General features: G+C 47.1%; 1 protein-coding gene and 1 long non-coding RNA gene across 8 annotated transcripts in view; one reads left to right on the plus strand and one right to left on the minus strand.

Moving 5' to 3' along the window:
• The window catches only part of MTOR (mechanistic target of rapamycin kinase), a 132,416-nt gene that overhangs the window by 102,819 nt on the left and 10,539 nt on the right, over positions 1–19,058 (minus strand). For 4 of the 7 annotated variants that reach the window (XM_081493286.1, XM_081493285.1, XM_081493289.1 and 1 more), the window contains exons 5-18: positions 18,233–18,433; positions 17,396–17,530; positions 13,532–13,807; positions 13,339–13,447; positions 10,029–10,215; positions 8,955–9,083; positions 7,998–8,242; positions 6,719–6,934; positions 6,172–6,377; positions 3,326–3,448; positions 2,472–2,561; positions 2,255–2,347; positions 1,435–1,569; positions 1,080–1,209 (exon numbers count right to left, since the gene is read on the minus strand). In XM_081493286.1, coding sequence (XP_081349412.1) covers positions 1,080–1,209; positions 1,435–1,569; positions 2,255–2,347; positions 2,472–2,561; positions 3,326–3,448; positions 6,172–6,377; positions 6,719–6,934; positions 7,998–8,242; positions 8,955–9,083; positions 10,029–10,215; positions 13,339–13,447; positions 13,532–13,807; positions 17,396–17,530; positions 18,233–18,433 — 2,275 coding nt within the window. Of the gene's footprint in view, positions 1–1,079; positions 1,210–1,434; positions 1,570–2,254; positions 2,348–2,466; positions 2,562–3,325; positions 3,449–6,171; positions 6,378–6,718; positions 6,935–7,997; positions 8,243–8,954; positions 9,084–10,028; positions 10,216–13,338; positions 13,448–13,531; positions 13,808–17,395; positions 17,531–18,232; positions 18,434–19,058 lie in introns of all 7 variants that reach the window. The other 3 variants (XM_081493288.1, XM_081493290.1, XM_081493287.1) reach the window with 1 other exon arrangement.
• On the plus strand, positions 869–7,270 carry LOC145507223 (uncharacterized). Its single transcript, XR_014054706.1, has 2 exons — positions 869–1,872; positions 6,116–7,270. It is a non-coding gene; the product is annotated as an uncharacterized LOC145507223 (long non-coding RNA).

A 19,058-nucleotide genomic window follows, 5' to 3' on the forward strand; every position in this document is an offset into this window, starting at 1 on the left:
ATCATTCCAGTTCACAACTTCGTAGCTGAAACCATCAATAAAAATAATTACTCTCCCAAATGAAAGTAAGGGGGATTAAATTAGGCAAACATCTGTTCAGCGGTTGCTTGGTCCCCCTGGGGAATTCAGACAAGTTAGCAACAAATGCTACCTGACCTGAACAACAAGGATCTCAAGGACTGGGGGTGGACGAGGGTATGGAGGGTGGGGGAGCGGGGTTTAGCAGCACAGTAAGGACACTGAGAAGGAGAACATCCAAGAGACTGTGTGACACGGTGCTGAGGGTGGAGGAACACCTAGAAGACATGGCTCGGGCTCTGCTTAACAGCCGTAGGTCTGACAGGACACCATCACAGGCACACTTGTGTAATATATAGAACAAACTGGAAGCAGAAGGAGCCCATCCACAGAGTTCAAAAACAAATTATTTTATTTACTTATTTATTTTATTTTGCTGAACTGGATGGGGAAGCCACTGTTGAACTTTCCTACTTTCAGATAAGTCTGCCTGATGGATAGTGGGTTAAGTCTAGAAAACTTGCCAGCATCCCCAGGCCCTATCCAATCTCTCAGGCTCTCTAAAGGCAAAGAACTCCAGGGCCAGACCACTTGATGGAAAAAGAGCCCTGGATTCAGATTGCTACCTGCTTTTCTATGCCCTCTGAGCCTTGCATCAGATTTCCCTATCAATTAAAATTGGGAGAATCAGTTCTACCCTCTTCCTCCTTGGGTGCCATGGGAAGAGATAATGTCAAACAGGCACTAACAAAGAATGACAGATGAACAAAGGTGATGGGGTGATAATACACCTCTTTCTCATCAGCACAAAAAGTGAGCACATAGTCTGCTAACCCTTAACAAAGAACCTAGGCAAGCAGGGAGACTCTAGACACACTGGGAAGCAGCACCCTTCCTATGATTCAAGAGGAAACTACTGACATTCCATTCAAAAGTCATCAAGTGAGCCAGTGAGGGATCATTTCATAGTTATCCAGCACCAGGCTCTTTATAAACAAGGCTTTGTGAGGGCTTTGTGAGGCGAGCACTTGGCAAGCCACTCATGGGTCCCCTCAACTTACAAGAATCCTGACTTGACTTGGACTCTGACAGGCTGACGGCAGAAGCATCCCGGGACTGATCGATCATGCCAATGTTCACTTTGTGCTTGTAGGGATCCAACGCCCCTAGAAGCCCCAACACACGGATAGCCTGCGTGGGAAAGAGGCGGGGAAAAAGAAAACATTCATCACAGCACCTGACTACAACAAAACAGTGCTCAAGGACACTCCTCTCCCGTTCCCAGCTACAAGGACAAAACAGAAAGGGAGAGGAAGTCTCATCGACACTGCTGGAGTGTGTTAATGTCGCAAACATCTCCCACTCTCTCCATTCTCCCAGCAAGTCTGTAAAGACTAAGTCTGACAAGCTTCCTACCTCTCGCCGTGTACCCTGGTTCTGCTCAGTCTTCAGGAAGTTCAGCAGCACCTCCAGCAACGTGGGGTACTTCCTGTAGGGCTCGACCACGTACCCAGTGCTGGCCACCAACTGCCCCAGGGTCCACAGAGCCACCTGGACATGCAAAAGACCACATGACTCATAGAGCCAGTAAGAGAGAAAAGAAAACATACTTCATACTCTTTGTTAAATGGTTATAACAAAGAGTTAAAGGCTATTACAAGAAAACAATTTCCAGTGAAGACACTAACCATAAACAGAAATCGTGAGAGATGGGACACAAAAACAAGATTACAAACCAATACAACCATCACTGGATCAAAGGTAAAGAGCAGTCTTGCCTTTCTCAAAGGAAGTATACAGTCTTTCTCACCATGGATGATTGACAGGAGAAGTCTGACCCAAAAGGAAATTAAGGTTGGTCTTACCTTTAGTCTAGGCACCTAATGATCTCGATGACCAAAGTGAAACCAGGGCTGGGGAGGGTGGGTTGGAGCTCTGTTGGCCTCTATAGACAGAGGCCAAGGCATTCTTTTTCCCTTTAGGGGGCTGGAGCTCTGATGGATATCTGTAATTTTTTTTTGTCTAGAGGAAATGGCACTGGTGAGCTCTAACACTAACAGTGCCTCTGGGTCAGGATGACAGCTAATTCTGGTTCCAAGTCTTTCTTCTTTTTACTCAGTCAACAAATGTTTCCGAGTACCCACTATGTGTTAGTCACTGTATGGGGACACTAAGGTGACAGAGGTCCCTGGCCTCATGGGCCTGTCCTGCTCAAAGAGGAAGTAGCACTACTCACCTGCCTTTTGGCCAACAGAGAGGAGTCTTGGAGCATGTCCATGATGATAATAAAAAGTTCATCAACCCATTTCCTCATTTCGAGGCCACTAACCTACAAAATGAAAAAGGAGGTGGCAGACAGCATTAGAAATTATGGCATTAAGAAGTATTTTGACCTCATTAGAGGTATAATCACATTCTTCCCATCCTACGGAAAAAAACAGTTGTCACCTTACCTGAGCCAACTCTCCTATCGTAGCCAAGACATTATTGATAACACCTGGGTTTGGATCAGGGTCTGGATCTTTCAGTTTCAAAATTAAAGCCTAGGGAAAGAGGGTACAAGAAAATGAATGCTGATGAGAGTTGACTAGAAAATTTTCACATAAGTAAAGTTCACCCCAGAGACCATCTCAGACACAGATAAATTACTTCTCCGGCTTTATGAATCCAGGGTTCCTCTGGAATGTGAATTCTCCTTTCTCCATACTGCACACAAGTCTGACATAGGAGGGGGCTGGGAAGTGCCATGATTTACAAATGTTTCCCATGCCTTTTCTAAACTGCATCTGTGTGACCATGTATCCAGATTCACATAGGTTGTGACACACTTCACATGACTCTTAACATGTTCAGATTTGAAGGTTGACTCAGATATATATGTATTTTTACCTGTGTCCTGCAGCATGTGGGATCTTAGTTCCCTGACCAGGGGTTGAACCTGTACCTCCTGGACTGGGAGCGCAGAGTCTTAGCCACTGGACCGCCAGGGAAGTCCCACTGCCTCAGATTTTAAAGCTCACTTATATATTCACTTTGGGGGAGCTACTTTATGCTGCTGTCTTCTCCTCTCCAAGCACATTTGATAATTGATGATGTGCTTGAAACAATACATCAGGAGAGCTCCTTCCTGCAATTGGTGAAATTCCTGGTATTCTTGAACTGCAGGTGTTTGATGCGGCTCTTGTCCCTGAGTGTGGGACGAAAGAAATGATCTACTTTGTTCAGTGTACCAGTGAGCAATGAAACACTCCCTTTGTCCCAAGACACCCTGGAGAGACAGTAGCCGTCTCTGTCTGCTGCAGATTACCTTCAGAATAGGCTCCATGTAGGGGCGGATAAGCCGCGGGGCATTGGAGACCAGGTGGCCCAGCATGCGGGCACTCTGCTCCTTGATTCTTCCAATGCCGCTGTGCTCCAGCTCTGTCAGAATCTGTAGGGAAGAAAGATTCTCTATGGCAGAGGAAACTCAACAGGTGCTATGTGTCTGAAGGGAGAATGAGGCGGGGACTAGAGGAAGGAACCAGAACTGTGGATACTCCACAAGCAAGGCCATCTCTGCAGCTCACAGAACAGTCCTGGAGACAGCAGTGACCAGAGGAAAAACTGCGTGAAACCAGCCTTTTCTCCGTCTGTCATAGTGCTCCACGGCCTCTTGGTCCTCTGTGAAACACAGAATTTAACAGTGTAGACAGTCATAGAAGACTGAGAAAACACAGGACTCACTGTGAACAGGGTTTTGCAAAAATAAAAACTGATGGAATGGCTTTCTGCAAAAAAAAATCTTCGCAGATCTTTTGGAATCTTTGCAGATTCCAGTCAGCAAATCACTCAGAGTGGCTATAAGTAATAACAACGGAATCAAAGACCAATGACGTTGAAAGAAATATTGAAACTCAGCAGTGGTCCCGGGCACCTCTAGATAAACCTAAACAGGGATCATACCAACAGAATCCCCTTGAATCTTAATGAACAGAGATAACATGTGTGATCTAACCAACCTGCTGAAAACACCAGCAAATCAGCATGTTATGCTCCTGGGGACACAGACATAAACAACTTAATACAGACAGACTTCTGGAGAGCTGAAGTTGGCAGAAGGAAACCTCCACGCAGTGGGAAAGTGAGAAACAAAGCTCATGTTAACTCAGCTACCCAGAGGAGTCCCCAAGTTAATGTTTCATCTTAGATTATTGTTTTAATAATCCCAATTTCCTGGACGCCCCTAGCCTGTTGTCAGTAGGTCCCAACAGACAGCAGTGAGAAGGGATAGAGAGTGATACTAAGAACAGACCTGTAACTGCAAGAAGAGATGGCTGTCTGGGAGGAAACAGCTCTAGGGAGGAGTGTACAATTCTCTGGGACAGCGTGGTGCCAAATCAGGGAGTCCTCAACTTACTCCAGAGCCAAAGAGCATCGCTGAGCGAGAGCACTGGGTAATAACAATACCCAGTGCCCTCCCTGATGATCAAGACACCAAGAAGAGACCACAGCACACTTGGGTATGGTCCCTTACCAAGGCATGCTGCTAAGTCACGTCAGTCGTGTCCGACTCTGTACGACCCCATAGACGGCAGCCCACCAGGCTCCTCCGTCCCTGGGATTCTCCAGGCAAGAATACTGGAGTGGGTTGCCATTTCCTCCTCCAGTGCATGAAAGTGACAAGTGAAAGTGAAGTCGCTCAGTTGTGTCCAACTCTTCGCAACCCCATGAAAATGTACGATTCAGCACGGGGAAATCTGCATCAAAGTATAAAACCAAAAAAATTATTTAAAATTTTTTCCCAAGCAGCTCGTTTTATTCATTCCTTTTGCTAATAAAGTGTTCCCAGATTTGAGCCTGCTGATAAAACAGAAAAAATAAAATGAAATAAAATTTTGGTGTTTCAAGGCCTGAGTTCAGTACAGAGTAAATTCATTTAATGATGCTTCACATTTTCCAGTATCAGAAAAATGAGAAGGCCTGACAGCTTACTGTAAGCTTCTCGACGACACAGGCCACCCCTGGCTGCTTCACTGACGTGCTTCCAGCACCCAGCAGTACTTGGAACATAGCAGGTGCTCAAAACATCTGTAGTCTGAATGAACGTACTGATATTCTCATTAGGAATTATATCCTTATCAAGCTTACTTAGTACAGTCTGAGCCGGTAGGCTCAACAATGATTTCTTTTCCTTCCCCAAACTTTACTTATTTCAAAAAGACTTAAAATGATAGGCACCCCTAACACAGGCCAGCAGTTAATAAATAAACCATTAAGCTAAAAGCATAAGTGCCAATATAAGTATATTTATTTGTTCACTGATGACTTTATTCACTGTCACTTTAATTATGATAAATTGTGAATAAATGATATTTCTTCAGGGTAAAAGTTACATATTTTATGATTTTCTATGTTTAAGTGCTTTATTTGTTAGAAGTGTTTATTTACTTCAAAAGAAACCATGGGGAGGGTCATGAAGCTGAGGGTGAGGTAGGGACAGGATGGACTGGAGGGACGGGAAATGACCAAGTAAGCCACGCTGAGACCCAGAGAGGTGGGTGGAAGTAACGCAAGGCAGGCAGGACTGGACCCCAAGCACTGCTCACAAGGTGGCCGGAGAACTTACTTAGGTGGATGAAGATAAAAACCAGGGGACAGGTTTCAGGAGCTCGAGCAGCAAGGTCAACCTGAGGCTCTAGTCCAATCAGCTGAGCTTGGCATCTGGCATTATTGAGGAAAGACAACCAGGGAGCCAGGGACCACAGAGCTGGGACCTCTCCTGTGCTTGGCCTCTGTGCCCAGCCTGGCATCAGTGGGAGAATTAGGAGGGAAGGATAGGGAGGCACTGGGCCGACAGACACCCTCTGCAGCAGATGCAGAAAACAGGAGCAAGAAATGGACTTGCTGGTGACTTGCCAGGAAAAAGGAAGAGCTGCGTGAGAGGTCAGCCTGGGCCTAGGAAGCCTCCTGGAGTCACACTGACAAGAGGCCTGTGAGGTGATAAGCACTTGAACCACAATTACCAAGCTGGGAAAACATATGGACTCTTGGCACCAAATGTGGCTTCTACCAGGCGTCTCAACCCTTCTCCCCCTTTCCCCTCTCTTTCCCCAAACAGTGCTCACAGGAACGTGCCCTCCCCACTGCCCAGAGGGGTGGCCGTCACACCCTCACCTGGATGAGCATCTTGCGCAGGAAGGGCATGACGAAGGCTGGATTCATGCTGCTGAGCCGGCCCACAGTGCAGATGGCCAGCTCCCGGATCTCAAACACCTGGTCATTCAGAGCCACGAACAGGGCCTGCAGGTTCTCTGCCTGGGCCAGGTGTGCGTCAAAGCGCTCGTCCAGGGATGCCAAGACACAGTAGCGGATGTCGGGGTCTGCAAGAGCGAGTGAGCCTTTCAGTGCCTCCTTCATCCCTGCAGTCCTTTCCCATGTCTGCCTCCACTGCCATCATTCTAGAGAGAGGACTCCAGACACCCTCATCTCACCGAACTTGTCATTTTTTTTCTCTACTGAAAGGACAAAGGTGACAGAATTCAAGGCTGATTATTTTACATGACAGGCTGGTGCAGCCAAGCCTAACGCCTTGCCAGAAAAGGAGCTGGACATCAGTTTGTTGAGGCCAAAGGATTCCAGAAGGGCCAGGCAAGGAAACTGGCAACTTCTAACTGCACCAGGCACCTACACTTCCCTAGACTGCCTGCATCTCAAACTTTACCAGGATCGGTTATCCCAACCACGAGCAGTTTGCTGAGCACATCTGCCACCACTTGCACTGCGGTCTGGCTGACCACGTGAGCGTGGCCACTGATGAGGTGGACAGAGGGTGTGAGCAGGCGGGAGCAGGTGCGGGCGGCCTCCATGCGGATCTCCTTATGCTCGCTGTTCAGGAAGTGATCCGCACAGTGGCGGACAAACTGGGTCAGAGAGTGGCCTGGATACAAAGGCAGAGAAAAGACAGAATGAACACTGCTGCTTTGGACAGCAGCTCTGAGACTCACTGGCTGCATTTTCCACCTCATGGCTACTAATTTAATTTTCAACAAGATATTGATCAGCAAGATACGACCCAGAACTCTTCTCTTAAAAAGGTAACAAATGGGATTCCAATGGGCAGAAAGGCAGATGGAGAAGGAACTGGGAGACGTACAAAAGACAGTTCCTCCCTGCTTCCATCCTAATCTTTTATTTCCTTCAAAAAATGAATTATTTTGTTTTATACTGACCCTGCTTTTCATATTCCCAAAGATTAAAACCATTTTTGATCAAATTTACCTAGTCTATTTTAGTTTCCAGATTTAAATACCAAAAAGAGAGTTTGATGTAGGCTGAGTTTAAATGTAACTCCTTTCTATTCATTAGAAATAAATTATCCTAAGTGTTTATCAGTGTAACTGGAGGAATTGAAACAGGAAATCACAGATGCTGTAAGTACTCAGCACATCTAGACTTCTTGTACTTGCTTGTTTCTCTGTAGTCTTGACCAGTACCACCTATGTGATCTTAAATTTCATTTACATGTGCACTTTTCCTCTCCTGAAATATATCTCCCTAGGGCGTTAACGTGGGTTTTTCTGCAGCTTGGAATTCCAAACTGAACTGCACAGTACAGTACTCTTGGAAATTATACAGCCATAGTAATGAAAACACCCCAAGCCCTGCTTATAAATTTTAAAGTATTAAACACCATCTCAGCTACAGGGAGGTAAGAAAGTGCAGAGTCCACCTCTGAGGCATTAGTTCCTTGGATTAACGCATACTGTTCTTCAAAATATCTGTACCCCCTACCCACTTTTCCTGTCTTTGTATGAGACAAAGAAACAAATGATAGGAATTAACAATATATGGAAAGAATATAGGAAGGATGAGTTGCTGCAGAATCAGCCACCCTGTCTCTAGGACCCAAGCAAGAGCCAGGGATTCTAGGCACCCTCAGTCTGTTCTCCAGGTTCCCAGTGTCACTGACTCTCTTGGCAAGAGTCATCACAATTTCTTACCTTCAAATTCAAAACTGCCGAGAGTTCGGAGGGCAAGGGTGATGCTGCCCACATCACTGGCCTCAGGGAGGGTCGTGAGGCCAGGGGAAGCCAGCTGATGGGCCAGGCCCTTGGGCATGCCTGGGTGCCGGAGGGGTTTATGCATAAGGACCAGGGACAGCATCTTCAGGAGCCCGTCTTGGATGTCCTTTTTCAGCTGTGGAATCTGACGGCTCAGGTCGTAGAGCACAGCTGTGAGGGCAGGGCTGAGGGGTGGGAAACCAGTCACATCAGGGGCATGTGACATCTGGTCTGTTCTGGAGAAGAAACAGCCCTTTCTCCTCCAGAACAGGAACTGAGTCCCATCTCTGCTTGGTCTTTACAGCAGAAAGAATACTATAAAATTGAATATATATCCTAAACTCTCTTGGTCTGATTCTGGATTTCAAAACCATCTATGATTCTGTCATGAGCAAACCTGTTTACTATAATTTAGCCACTAAAACCAAGTCTCAATAAGTCACCTGGGAAGCCAATTGATAGCATCATTCTTATTTTATAGCTGAAGAGAACAAAAGTGTAGGGAGTTTAAGTAACTTGCCCATAATAATATAAATGACAACTGAGAACGTTACCAGAGCGCTTCTTATACACACAGCACTGTACTAACAGTGGCTATTTCATGAACTCTTCTACTTAATCACCAGGACAAATCCAGACAATAAGAATTGTTATTATGCCCACTTTTCAGACTAGAAAGCTGAGACTCAGAGAAGTTAAATAATTTAGTTACAACCACCAAGCAAGCTAGTGATGAAACATGGATTTGAAATCAGCCTGTTTGTTTAGTGTGAGCTATCCTACCTAGTCAATTTTATATGCCAACAGCCATGCCTCTTTCTTTCCACATAGACCGAGGACTGTGGCTCGAGCCTCATACTACCTGAGACCGGGACAGCTCAGGTTCCTGACACCTACCTCAGGCCCACTGCCAGCATGGGCTCCAGCAGCTCCTTGATGTCCTGTTGGATGCCTGGCCCCATGGCTCGGGCCAGCATGCTGATGCAGGTGAACACTGTGGCATCCACCTGCATAGCCTTCTGTCTCCTGCAGAGAACCCAAGGGTGGCCAGTTTAGACATAATGGCGTTTTGTGATGTCCTACCTCAAAATCACCATGGGGCAAGGAGGGTAGGTTACCCAAGCGGGGCCACCCCATGTGGGTGTGCAGGTGACCTAGTGGGGCCCATCACACTGCCGTCACTGCAGACTTGTATATTTACAACAAATGCCCAGCAGATGGCAGTAAAGTCTCCTGAGTAAGGGGTCCCACTTCAAAATTCACACAAAAGGCGCCACATGGGTTAGTGTGGTGCTGGCCAAGGTACTGATTTAGGAAGCAAACTGAACAACATGCAGGTCAGGGACGAGGAGTGAAGGGCACAGCCATCATATGGTAAGAAATTCTTCTCCCTGTGAGGAGAACGCTGGGCTTGAGATGGGTGAGGCTCATTAATTCATTAGCACAATCCTTGCTACTAACACAGGGAACTATGAAGACATAATTCTAATGAACTCTGACTCCCTAAGACTTAGAGAATACCCCAGCCTCGCCACTTTGCAGGGTGCTGAAGGTCTTTCTCATATTTTATTCATTGGGAGGTTTCATGAGGAAGAATAATGTATCCAACTTTAGTGATGAGGGTAAGGGTGACCATTAGGTCCCCTCATTTCCAGTCTGGGAATCCTCACTTCAGTTGTTATCAGAATAAGACCTCTGAAAACCAGAAAAAAGATTCCCAGTAAGTAGTATATATATTGAGAATAGCACTGGTATCTAATATGTTCACAGGTATTCAAGCTTCCCAAATATTTACATCAACGTCACTTCATTTGGAAAAGGCCAGAGCTCAACTGAGGAAGGGCTATTCATTATATAATTTGCTGGTTAATGACACAGAGAACAGGCTTAAGCTCCACAGAAACTGGGATGAAGCATCCTTTCTCTCCAACCAAATGGGGTGGAAGGTGAAATAGTAATAAAGATGCTTACTTATGGGCGAAGTCCTTAGGGGGCAGGGCTGCTCGGATGATGTCCAGCACCCGAGGTAAATAGACCTTGAACTCAGACCTCACGGCCACAGAAAGTAGCCCCAGGGCTTGGAAGGCTGCTGTCCGTTCCTTCTCCTTCTTGACGCAGCTCAGGACATGGTTCATGGTATCCTGGAGGTACTGGGTATCTGAGCACAGAAACGACAAAGTGTATATGGCTCAAGGTGAGAGCTGGTCTCTGTGTCAAAGGTCAGAGTTCCTATACAACATGCAACTTAAGAATAAATCAAGAAAGCCTGTTGGAAAGACATTAAAGAGAATTGAGAGAATGTACAAACGAAAGTCTTATGCTTGATAATCACTCCTCTGATAAAGCTTTTAGAAATATTAGAAATATAAGCTGTTTTTCTCCTTTAATAAAAAAGAAACTTAAAAGTCTCCTCAAAACAATATCACATTAATTGTCCCCATCAGTGTTACATTTTGAGGGAAAAGATTGTATGCTCTTATTTAAGAAATATATGCTATTGGTTTAAAATGAGGAGAGGATCAACTAAGCTATTTTATATTGAAATTTACAGCAATATTGAAAATTGTTTGCAATAAACAGGCCATTCCACTCAGCCTAGGCCTAGAAATCACTTTGCTATCACCTAGAGAATTCTGTACAGTTATATTTAATAGAATAAGATTTAGTCTGTAATTTGGAAAGCCACATGTGTATTTTCATTAAGTTTACATAAGCCAATGTGCATGGGTAGGCGATTCTTGGGCAATTTAAGGTAAAGTGTTATGCCTCCTCAGAAGGCTGGAACTGCCTGCTTCATGCCTTGCTTCCGTTTCTCCTCTTCCATCCTGCTGGCCTCAAGGCCGTGCACCAGCAGCACATACATCAGAGCAGAGAGGGCAAGACCACACATGCCCATCCCCGAGAAAGTGAGGGCTGTGGAGGGCCACCAGGACCACACAGCAACACATCACTGCATTTACGCCATCGAGGAATGTCTTCTCCCACAGTTCATGGTCAAACAAGGTGAGACCACATGTGCCCATCCCCGAGAAAGTGAGGGCTGTGGAGGGCCACCAGGACCACACAACACATCACTGCATTTACGCCATCGAGGAATGTCTTCTCTCATAGCTCATGGTCAAATGAGGTGAGACCTCATGTCCCCCGTCCTCGAGAAAGTGAGGGCTGTGGAGGGCCACCAGGACCACACAGCAACACATCACTGCATTTACGCCATCAAGGAATGTCTTCTCTCACAGCTCATGGTCAAATGAGTTGACCTCCCGCCAGCTGAGGCACGCTGGGGCTTGAAAACAGTCACAGAGACCAAGGGGATACAACCCTCAAATCAGAGCACGTTTACGAGGAAAACTAGACCTTCGCAGAAGGGCAGTGTTTCAGCAGGAAATGAGCTTAAATCATGGTGGCAATTTCCTTCTCCAGATTTAGCCCCCCAAGAGACTAGGAATCTGGCATTGCTAGAGATTCCAGCCCAAACCCAAGGGGAGTATTTTTGACATTCCCAAAGCTTGCATCATCAGGAAGTGCAATGACTTCCAAACTGTAAGCTTTAAAAAGTGGCACTTTCCCAGTGAGATTGTACTTACACGGGCTGCCCAGGCTGAATTCCAAGGACATATTTTAGTATATTATTTAATAAAACAACAAAAACCCACAACAAAAGAACAGACCTGGGGGCCTTCTGAGCCTTGAATCCTGCAGCTAGGCTGTCTTTTGAACTTACTAGGGTAACTGCTTCCACAATATGCCAGACTTTGATCAAATATGGCCTACTTATTACACTCTTTTGAACCAGACTTTCAAACCAAGATCATTTAAAGCTCTACTGAATAGGGGCATGTCTGGTTATTAAAAACAGAGAAAAGCTGCTGAGCACCAGGAGAGAAGAATGGAAAACTAAAAAAATACAGGTGATTTTCATTACATCCTTTCTTTACGGTTCAGTGATTTTATGTGGCTAATTGTCTCATCCTCACTCAACACGGCCTGTGCTCACACCCCACACATTAACACTTCACCAGCTGTATTCTGCCACTGTCTCATTTGAGCTGAGCAGTGTGAAATGAGTCTATGCCACGGAATGGCATCTGCTGAGGGGCAGGCTGGCCTTCTATTTCCCATCTCGGCTCTCACTGAGTCCTGCATGCTTATGAAGTCCAGGCAACATGCACCACAGTGAAGACCAAAGAGATGTAGGGTAAGGTCTCTACATCCAGCAAGGAGAGAGATGAGACACGGATGTTAAGTATGAACAGGCAACTGGAGTAACAGTATAATTTTTACCTTTACCTTATTTTTAAAAAGGCTTTGAAGTAGCTAGAGGAGCCAACAACAGTAATGGTTTCTATTTCTTGGAGCTCACTCTGTACCAGGCACTTAGAAAGGTGCTTAGACATTAAGGCAGCCCATCTCGTGGGGGCAGGGACTGTCACTCTAACTGGACCTATCCGGAAGTGAAGGTCCAGGAAGGTCACACAATCTGCCCCAAAAGTCACAGTTAAGAACAGAGGCTGGGACTTGCCTTGGTGGTCTACTGTTTAAGACTCTGTGCTCCCAATGCAGGAGACGCAGGTTCGATCCCTGGTTGGGGAACTAAGATCTGGCATGCCTCACGGCACAGCCAAGAAAAAAGAACTGAGGGAAGATTCACCCCAGGTCTAATGCCATGGCCCTTCCACAGCTGGGGGTTATAATGAGAGAGGAAAAGCATGCTTCCAGCTGAAGTGAACCAGGTAGGTCTCAGGGAGAAACCACTGTCCGAGCTGGGCCAGTTTCAGGAGCTAGGAATTCACAGCAACCAGTGGGAACAAGGCAGGAATGGGGGAACCCACAGTCTATCACCCGTTAAACCAGCCCCTAAAGCATCCAGTTCTTCCTCCTTGTGAGCGAGGAGGCAGCCTGGTGCCCACTCAGGGGCAGATACAGGACTACCATCGGATCCTCAGTGCCCCACAGACTAGCTGCTGCACCCCACAGAAACCCAAACTGCCATTCCTTCAGTCTGTCTGGAGCCCATTCGTGAACGAACATGTTGGCTTCCACACGAGAACTTGCTTGGCTCTAGAAGCGCCTCTGCCTGCCCATTCAGACTGTCCCAGTGTCTGCTACATTTACAGAAAACCTGAACTACCTATCGCTGCAAATGGCTAAGAAACCAGAGACTGGCCTCTCAGCAGTCACTGCTTCAGATGAGAAGCAGTTGTAACTTTCTACAATCACATCTTCTCTGTTTAATTACCCCTGATAGGTAACAACATGACACGTCCATGGACATCCTCACCTGTGAAGGCAGAAGGTCGGAAGGCAGCCAAGCGGGGCAACAAATTTAGGATTGTCATTTGGATCAGCGAGTTCTTGCTATTCCTGCACTTCAGCACCCACTGGCACACCTGAGACAGGAAGGACACAGGGTTGGCAAAGGAAGGGGAGGCGTGGAGCTTGGGAAAAGAGAGGGCGGGCTTCCTGCCACTGACCTGATCAAATTTCTCCTCCATCAAGTCCCTGCAGCAGCGACTCTCCACCAGCGTGGACTTCGCGGGGCTGGGGGAAGCCCCGAAGCCCATAAGGCCTTGGTGAGAGCTGTACCCCAGCAGCCCCACCAAGGCGTTTGACTGCTGGGGCTGCACAGCCTGGAAACTGGTGAAAGGGGTGATGTGACGGGGTTTTGTTCCAAATCCCATGAGATCCTTGCAGTACTTATCATGGACCAACTGCTGCTGTGTGATCTCTTCCATTTCTTCTCTCAGGCGCTGTATATGTGGGGAAAAAGTCACCTTTACTCACAAGAGGCATTTACCTGGGCACCATGGAGTCTACAAGCAACACACACCCAACCCTGAAATGTAACTTTCTACAGAGGACGGCGGCCACTCTTCTCAAGGATTCAGGTTTCCCTAGGACCTTGAGCAACTTCAGTTTCACTTTTCTCTTTCATGCACTGGAGAAGGAAATGGCAACACACTCCAGTATTCTTGCCTGGAGAATCCCAGGGACGGTGGAGCCTGGTGGGCTGCCATCTATGGGGTTGCACAGAGTTGGACACAACTGAAGCGACTTAGCAGCAGCAGCAGCAGGACCTTGCAGGGGGCCTGATTCTGTTCTAATTTAGGCAGAAGAGCACCACCTACTGAACAATGAAGCAGCAGCAGGGGCTGGCTCCCAAGGACCCCTACTCTATCCTTGGTGTGGGAAAGTTGACTGTTGATGGCTTTGGCAAGAGACCTCTGAGAGGGTGAGGGGCAGTCCCACTCCAGCACCCTGCTAAGGAAGCTCTGCTGTCCCTCTTCTCACCCGAAACCCAGGAAGAAACAGCGGAGGCAAGTGATATTCTCAGAGGCCTAGGAATTCTGTAAGAGCCATGAAATAAGCTGATTGGCTGAGAACTCACACATCTCACCTATTCAAAGGACTGCTCAATAACTCGTCCTCCAACAGTCCACAGTGAGAAAGATAAGAGAACAATTAATTTCCAGACTTCCAAACTCTTCTCACAGATATTTTCATTTTTCAGAAAATCTTGTCCACTATTTTTGTCAAGGTCACCAATACTCTTTCGTTACTAAATCCAGTGGTCAGTCTCAGTCCTCATCTTATTTGACTTGTCTGCAGCATCTGACCCAACATAGTGTTTCCTCCTCCTTGAAACCCTTCATTCACTTGGCTCCTTGGACCCTGAGTTTTGCTGACACCCACACCCACCGCCACTGCTACTCCTTGGTCTCCCTGGGTTCCTCCTCATCTCCTGCCCTCAGGATCTCAGCCCCCATCTCTCCTCCAACCATCCTAGTTACCGAGGAGTTCTCATCTAGTCTCATGACTGAAAATAACATCCACATGCCAACAACTCCCAAATCTGTCTCTTGCTCAGATCTCTCCCCCAAACTACTCAACATCTCCGCTCAGATGCACAATACACATCTTAAACTTAACAAGTTCAAAAGCAAACCCCTGACCTCCCACCCCAGACCCATTACTCCCATCTCAGTAAATGGCAATGCTATGCTTCCAGTTGCTGAGGCCCCAAACTAGGAGTCGTCTCTCTCCCACCGACCTCCAAATCCCAAATTTAGAACCCAGCCCCTCCTGGCACCACCACAGCTCCCAGTATGGTCCAAGCTGCCCAAGTCCTCTGCTGAGATGCTACAGTTCTGTCCTGACTAGACTCCTGGCCTCAGCCATGGCCCCTCCAGTATAATCCATTTCCAATGATATGTGCAGGGGCTTCTGAGATCCTACATGATGAGTCCCCTCCTGCCCCAGGTATTCCCTGGACCCTGCCTCCCAACTCCTCTCTCCTCTCACTCAGCTCACAATAGCAAGCTCGCTCCCTTCATAAAGCAGCACGCTCCTACCATGGGGCCTTGTGCTTACAGAACCACTTGTCTGGAAGGGGCATCCCCAGATGTTTGTTTGGCTTTGTTCTTAGCGTCTTCACGGGTATGCTCAAATGTCATCATATTGTAAAATGTAATCCTTGACCCATGCTAGCATCCCCATTCCTTTCTCTGCCCTATTCTCCACAGCACATATCACCATATGCTGTACTATATATACTTTTATCGATTTGTGTATTGTCTGCCTCCTTTTGCTAGTATGTACTGTTTATTCACTGCTGCATTATTCTAGCTCTTAGGACACAGTATAGTTGGCCTAAGTAGATGCTCATTCTATTCTGTTGAATGAATGAAGAAGTTATGAAATTATAATACTTGATATTTGTGTGGTGGTGATGGTTTAGTTGCTAAGTCGTGTCTGACTCTTACAACCCCATCAACTGTAGGCTTCTCTGTCCATGGGATTTTCCCAGGCAAGAACACTGGAGTGTGTAGCCATTCCCTTCTCCAGGAGATCTTCCCGACCCAGGGATGAAACCCAGGTCTCCTGCACTGCAGGAGAATTCTTTACCAACTGAGCCAACAGGAAAGCCCTTACATTTGTATAGTTCTTTATAATTTACAAAGCACTGTCACAAAGTACCTATGAGCTAGGTGATATTGTCCCATTTTTCTGGAGACAACGAAGATCCCAGAGCTGCGTGGGGTACAGTGGAAAGCACCATGTTATACTTGGGTGGAGAAATCTCTGAGGATGACCATTTACGCAATGCCCACTAGGAATCAGGAGTTGTGCTAAGCACCTCACATATATTTAGAAACCTTACAGGAGCCCAATGAGGTGGATAAGACCCTGTTAAAACTGAGAAAACTGAAGGGGTGAAATAATTTACCCAAGTCACACAGTAAAGAGAGGAGTGGGGATCCAGGGCTAGACTCTGTGCTTCACATGCGGCAGCACACACTGTGCCTACATCCAGGACACAGCCACTGACAAACGTCACTGGGCCTCCAAAAGCAGGAAGCCCTGGGGTGAAATTCCACAGCAACCAGCTCCTCACGGGAAGACCACCTCCCAGATACACCCTGAATCCAGCATGAGTGGACTGACACTGAATCCACTTCTGCATCTACACTGCCAGAGTCAGTGGAAGCCATGTCTGTGTCACGGCCACACCTTCCAGGGGCTGCTTCCAGCTGAGAGAACGCAGTAAGAATGCTATGGCGGGCCTCCTCTGACAACCAGCTCTGGCCCGAGGACCCCGGGATGGCTCTGCACGGTAGACTAGGATGCTTCCATCCCACTCTTTTTCCTGCTCTTGTTCACTCAGGGTCAGACACACACTGAGGCCTGATGGTTCTCCCAGCCTCTTCCAGCTCCCTCCTCATTTTCTCTCATAGGTTATTTCCCTAATACAATTCTTGTACTTTTAAACCCATCTTTGTAGCTGCTTTTTGAGCCAACACACCTCCTAACTCATCTCTCTGCTTTACTCCTTGCCTCTCCACAAGCTCTTCCCCACAAGCAGTCAATGACTGTTAGAGACACATGCCATCACATCATCCCTGGGATGAGAATAAGAGCCTGGGCAGACCACAAACTATGAGCCTCCCAGTGGGGCCCCGCCCTCCCTCTCCCCACTCATGGCGCACCAGCCTCACTTCCCTTCCTGCTTGAACTTGTCAAACTCTCCTTCACCTCCAAGTCTCTGCATAGACAACCTCCCTGCCGGCCACTATGCTGGCTCCTCCATGTCATGTGGTCTCAGCTCAAATGGCATCACTGCAGGGAGGGAGTCACCTCCTCCATCCTATTTCCCTCCACCCCATTTCTTCATAGATCTGGCTGCTGTCTGAAATGCTCTTATTTCTTTGTCTATTACCTGTTTCCCTACAAAATATAAGCTCTGTGAGGATGAGAATCTCGCCTCGTCTCACTCTCAGAAAGGCACGTTGGAAGCCTGGAACCCCTGACCCCCCTGTTCCTCAGAAGTGGCTTCTCACCTCTCCCTCCATGCTGCTGATCCGGACCAGCTCATTGAGGATCAGCAGGGCTCCATGGATCCGGTCATCCCGATTCATGCCCTTCTCCTTGGCCAAGGTCTCATCAAACCCCTTCTCTGCTTCTTCAAACGTGTGCTACAGAGAGATGCAGAATGCCTTCATTACACAATGCCCAGAGTTAGAAAGCAGCCCGCCTGTCTACGTGGGGGGTTCTGAGGTTACCATGCCTGCTCAGGGACTCATGCCGGTATCACCAACAATACTAGCTCATTGAGCTCTTTCATCTAATTTAACTTCAACTCTCACAATGCCACTGTGAGGCAGATTAAAAACAGAAACTAAGTGACTTGCCCCAGGTCACAGAGCAGCCAAGACTAGAACCCAGGTATCCAATCCCATGTTCAAGGCTCGTGGTGTAGGACAAGCCTTAGTAGGTTCTCCTGGCAGCAGCAGTCAGCACAGGACTCACAACACTAGAGGAGAATTGGTATTTTCTCAGTATTTATTGCATTTCGTTCCTCCAAAGACACCCATTTTTCCCTACTTTAACATCTCTGAAGAGATGCCTTATAATTGTTAAGAAGGCAGTGAGTGTAACTGGCACTGCAGTCTCATTCTTAGTGGTGCATAAAATAATGGCGTAGCTATGGACAGATCTTTGCTTCTGTGAAAAACAACAGAATAACTACTAATTCACAGGGAGCTTAAAAAATCATGTGAGACCAAAGTAGACAAGACGCTAGCTCTGTGGCCAGGGGCCTACTGCTGCCCTTTAAGCCCAGGGACACTCTAGGCCGATGTGCTTTGCTGGAGGCTGGAATGGAACCATCTCCTCACCCTGTACCACTGTGGCTTCTGCATCTCCTTCGGCTCCCGCTGGGTGGTGAGGATCAGACAGGCACGAAGGGCGGCGACAGCTCCCTCCCGGATGGCCTGTTTGGGGTCCCACACGGCCACAAAGATATTGTCAAAGAAGGGCTGCACTTGCTGGAAGAAGAAGGTGGGGACGCTGATGGCCAGCTCACGGAGCACCAGGACCTGGGAGGGAAGGCACACAGAGATCTTGCATCTGGATCAGAGAGCTCTGTTCTCTCTGGAACACAGCCTCTTTTCATGCCAGAGCCAACACACACTAGGAAAATAGCACACTTGCCCACTCTTGTAGCTCAGAATTCCTGGGGACCTAGGAATGAGAGTAAAAGTGATCAAACATCTCAGTGTCCATTAACACAGAGTGTTTAGAAATAGAATGCTTGTACAGGAAAGTCAGGACACAAGTTCTGAAAGGGCAGCCGTGTTTGATGTTTTGTATACTGCTCCACTAGAATAGATAGTAGATAGATAGATAGATAAATAGCCTAAAATGTACCGGGAATACGTAGGCATTCAATAAACCTTTACTGAATGAATGTTCCTGTTTAATATTTAATCTTGCTACTTTTTTCATTTGACCATGGAGAAATGGAAGGTGGGTGGGGGTTGCCCCAAGTTAGAGTTAGAGAGTGGCACCAGAGGCAGGCCCCTCCCTCATAATGTGGCTGCTAAAGAGGGAAGCGACTGCAAAGGGTCCACCTAAAACTTCTATTCCCACCACACTGATTCATAGATTGTCTCTTAAGGACAGACTCTACCCCATCTCCTAACCTGGATTCTTAGCCCATCA

This window comes from Giraffa tippelskirchi, chromosome 5 (assembly GCF_054371585.1).
Source record: "Giraffa tippelskirchi isolate mGirTip1 chromosome 5, T2T-mGirTip1v1.2.pri, whole genome shotgun sequence".
Taxonomy (NCBI): domain Eukaryota; kingdom Metazoa; phylum Chordata; class Mammalia; order Artiodactyla; family Giraffidae; genus Giraffa; species Giraffa tippelskirchi.